Source organism: Rhagoletis pomonella, unplaced genomic scaffold, assembly GCF_013731165.1.
Source record: "Rhagoletis pomonella isolate Grant_MI unplaced genomic scaffold, Rhpom_1.0 Rhpom_scaffold_00007, whole genome shotgun sequence".
NCBI lineage: Eukaryota > Metazoa > Arthropoda > Insecta > Diptera > Tephritidae > Rhagoletis > Rhagoletis pomonella.
This window is the reverse complement of record NW_023458561.1, coordinates 28753852-28757218: the sequence shown is the minus strand read 5'-3', so window position 1 is coordinate 28757218 and position 3367 is coordinate 28753852. Positions and strand designations below refer to the sequence as shown.

The window sequence follows — 3367 nt, the reverse complement described above, 5'->3', positions numbered from 1 at the left end:
AAAAAAGACGTAGGACTCCCCGCCAGTTTCCATCGACGTCCCTTTTGATCTTCAGCAGCCCGCGACGACTAGAGGCGAACTGGAGAGTATCTTCATGAGATGCAGATTCCATACTACTGTAAAAATCCCTCCATTCAAATCTTTTGGTTTTGCTTAACAGTTTCTAGAAATTGTTTAAATTAGGAAGTGCAAATATTCGTAGAAAAAAACCGAAGAATGCCGACATTTGCTAACCTCCTAAAAGGCTACTAAATAAAGGAAGGTAACCTTAAGTGTCCAACACAAAGCATTCATTCTCGGTCAAAGTAAAGAAGAAATTCGTCCCATGGAAGGCCCATGGAAGTCAAAAGTCTTAGGAATTTCAGTGATTGTAAGGGATGGGGGGTAAGCACAACCCACAATGCGATACCACAAGGGCCCCGGAGCCAAAGTGTATCCTGCATAGGCGGCCGCTTGCACCAAATTTTTCGAATGCAATGAGTTTTGATTTAAGAATTCTATTATTTTAAGAGTATTTATTTTTAAAAATATGTATATTTTTTCTTGCCTCTTGTTTTTAAGAATTATTTTTTCTTTATTTCTATCTTTCAATTCTTAGATCTAGCGACAATGCAGAGCAAGAAATTTTCATGTACGACATCTCCACCGGAGCCGTGAATAAATTGAATGGTGAACTATCCAGCGCTTTCGTAAATGTAGCCGAAGAGAATGCCAGCTCTGAGGATTTGGAACACGCTTCAACATTGGATCCAAGCGTACTGGAGACAATGATGCATAAGAGTCGAAGATGAGCGATGTACGCTGCATTCAAATGTGCCACTCAAATGTGCGAAAAAAAGCCATTATAAAAAACAAAATTCATTCAATATCTGTACGAGATAAAAGCGAGTCCGACTTTGTGAAAGTCTGTTATCGAAGCTTTCAAGCAGGTTTCGAAGAGCAAATGAGCTAGTGCAGGTCTAAAATATGTTAGTTTATTGTGAAAAGTTGATAACTTCATTTGTACAAATTTTCGCAAAGCTTTGAATACAATATTTTGCATCTGAAGGATTCGATATTTATTAAAAGATTATTTTGCCCATACGTATAAAATATAATACATTCGCTATTGAAGTTAGAATACTTGGGAGACCTTTACTGCTCTGGAATTTTAAGAAAACTGCGCGGTTTTTCGTGTTTGAATTTCATTCAAATTCAAATAATTCTGCATACATATAAACAGCACAAATTTTTGGTTTAGTTTTTGTCAATTTTTTGTTTTTGTTAATTTACCTTCAACGTTTTTTATATGTATCTTTTTAAATTTTTTACTTTGTTATTTTGTGTTGTGTTTCAATTTACTTTTGTCTGTCTGCTCTTCAACTTTTGTATAAATTTTATGTACTTATTTCTTTATTTAATTAATTATAGTTAATTTTTATACGATAACTGTTTTGTATATATGAGGATGATTATAAAATGGAAGAGAACTATTTTTTAGTCTACATATTAAAAAGGAAAATAAAAAATTATAAAACAATTTTTCTGGCTTTATTCGTTTTTGTGAAACATTTTTGTTAAGATCAAATACTTTCCCATCAGGTCACATACTGTTGTTCGTGTTGGACGCAGCCGCACAGTGGTTTAAAACCGAAATTTAATGTTCATAATTCACTAGAGCCTTAATTTTTTAACCAATTTGATTAATTTTTTTTTTTAACTGAAAGCTTACAGCAGGATGCCAGTTGAGTGCGATTTTTGAATTTTTATTTGCCATATTTCAACTCACCTCACTTAAACTCACCTCAAATCACCTTAACTCAGCTCTGTCCACCTCACCATAGCTTGCTAAACTTCAGCTCAACTCATCTAATTTCACCTTAACTCACCTCAACCCAACTCACCTCATTTAAATTCACCTCAATTCACCTTAATGTGCTCTGCATAATACTAAATATGTATTACATATTCTATGTTTAAGTTTAGCGTATGTGTCTCCTACACAGCCCACAAGCCATTACAAAGATGCTGTGCTGATCTTTTCTTTTGTTTTAAAGGCGGCAGCTTATTTCAATATATTTGTATGCTGAGGATTTCTCAATCCTTTCGTTTGTTACTGATAATGTTCATATTTTGTGCAAACGACTTTTACCACTTGAACCATCCCCCAGGTCCAATTGGAAACCTAAACCATCCAAGGACCCACTCAACTACGTACAAAAAATTATATCGCAATCGGTTCGAGGCGTTTAGTACTTCAGTGACAAAAAAGCTATTAAATCGTGACTACTCAGTTCTGTTCATTGTTTGGTAACCAACAAAAAAAATTTTTGAAAATTTGTTTTAAAGGGAAATCTTTCAAATAGAGTTGCAAAAACGGACTTTTTACAGGATTGAATTCGGTTGCGCCCTTTCGTCAGGCTTTGCCGTCATATTTAGTCGTGAGACAAAATGGGTGTCAGACGAAAAATGCTTAAAAAGCTTTTAGTTTGAAAATAGTTTGATGGGGCTTGCCACCTGTTTGAAAAGTCGAATTTAATTCAATTATAAACAAGTTATATCAAACGTTAAAAAGAAAGAAGAATGTGAAAATTGCTTACTTTTTTTTGGCTATGCTAAACTATTTGAGTTTAATTGAAATAAATTAATGAAATGTGACACGCACAAATTGCATACCCGCTGAGGGTGAGGGCAAACTAGTGCATAATAAAAGTTCAGTAATCTACTTTTACTCGCACTTGTATTAAGTACTCGTACACTAACTATCCAACTACCCCATTTGTGTGTACGTATTACGTACATATAAGTAATATATATTTATGTAGGTATGCATATGTACATATGTACAACCCTTCCATTCGTGTAACCTTATCCTGTTGATACCTTTTTATATGTACATATGTACATGTATGTGTATTTTACCCCATTTGTTTGACTTCCGATGAAATTAATTAGAACTTTAAACGAGAGTGTCTCCGTTAAGTTCACTAACTACATATGTACATTTTATATAATGGCTGACCGAAGTGCATCGCTGAGTTAGCTAGTTGAACGTTGATGGCTCACGCGTAAGCAACACTCACGCGGAAAAGAAACTTGCATTTTTATACTAAAATAGTTAATAATATATTTTCATGAGAGTTTAATGTTTTCTTTTAAGCATGCCAGTTATGTCATTGTTGTTGCGCGCAATACGCACTTATCTTACGGGCAATTTCCATTGCAATGAATTTGCCTACATTGTGTATCCTTTCGCTCGTATATACAAATTACTGGGATTTGCGCCAATTCAACTGCGACGCGGTGACATTTTGCGTAACTGCGCCGGCAAGCAGCTGCAATGGGATACCAAAGCCTGGGCGTGGACGTGCTTTCATTTAATGGTTTA

The 3367-nt window shown here is 34.9% G+C and overlaps 1 protein-coding gene across 1 annotated transcript in view; it reads left to right on the top strand.

Annotated features, from left to right (window-relative positions):
• Positions 1-1257, top strand: part of LOC118742525 (daxx-like protein) — a gene marked incomplete at its 5' end in the record, with an annotated part of 9023 nt that extends 7766 nt beyond the window's left edge. The window contains 1 exon segment of the mRNA XM_036474668.1: positions 599-1257. Within this exon segment, the coding sequence (XP_036330561.1) occupies positions 599-791 (193 nt within the window).
• Between the last annotated feature and the right edge of the window lie 2110 nt (positions 1258-3367).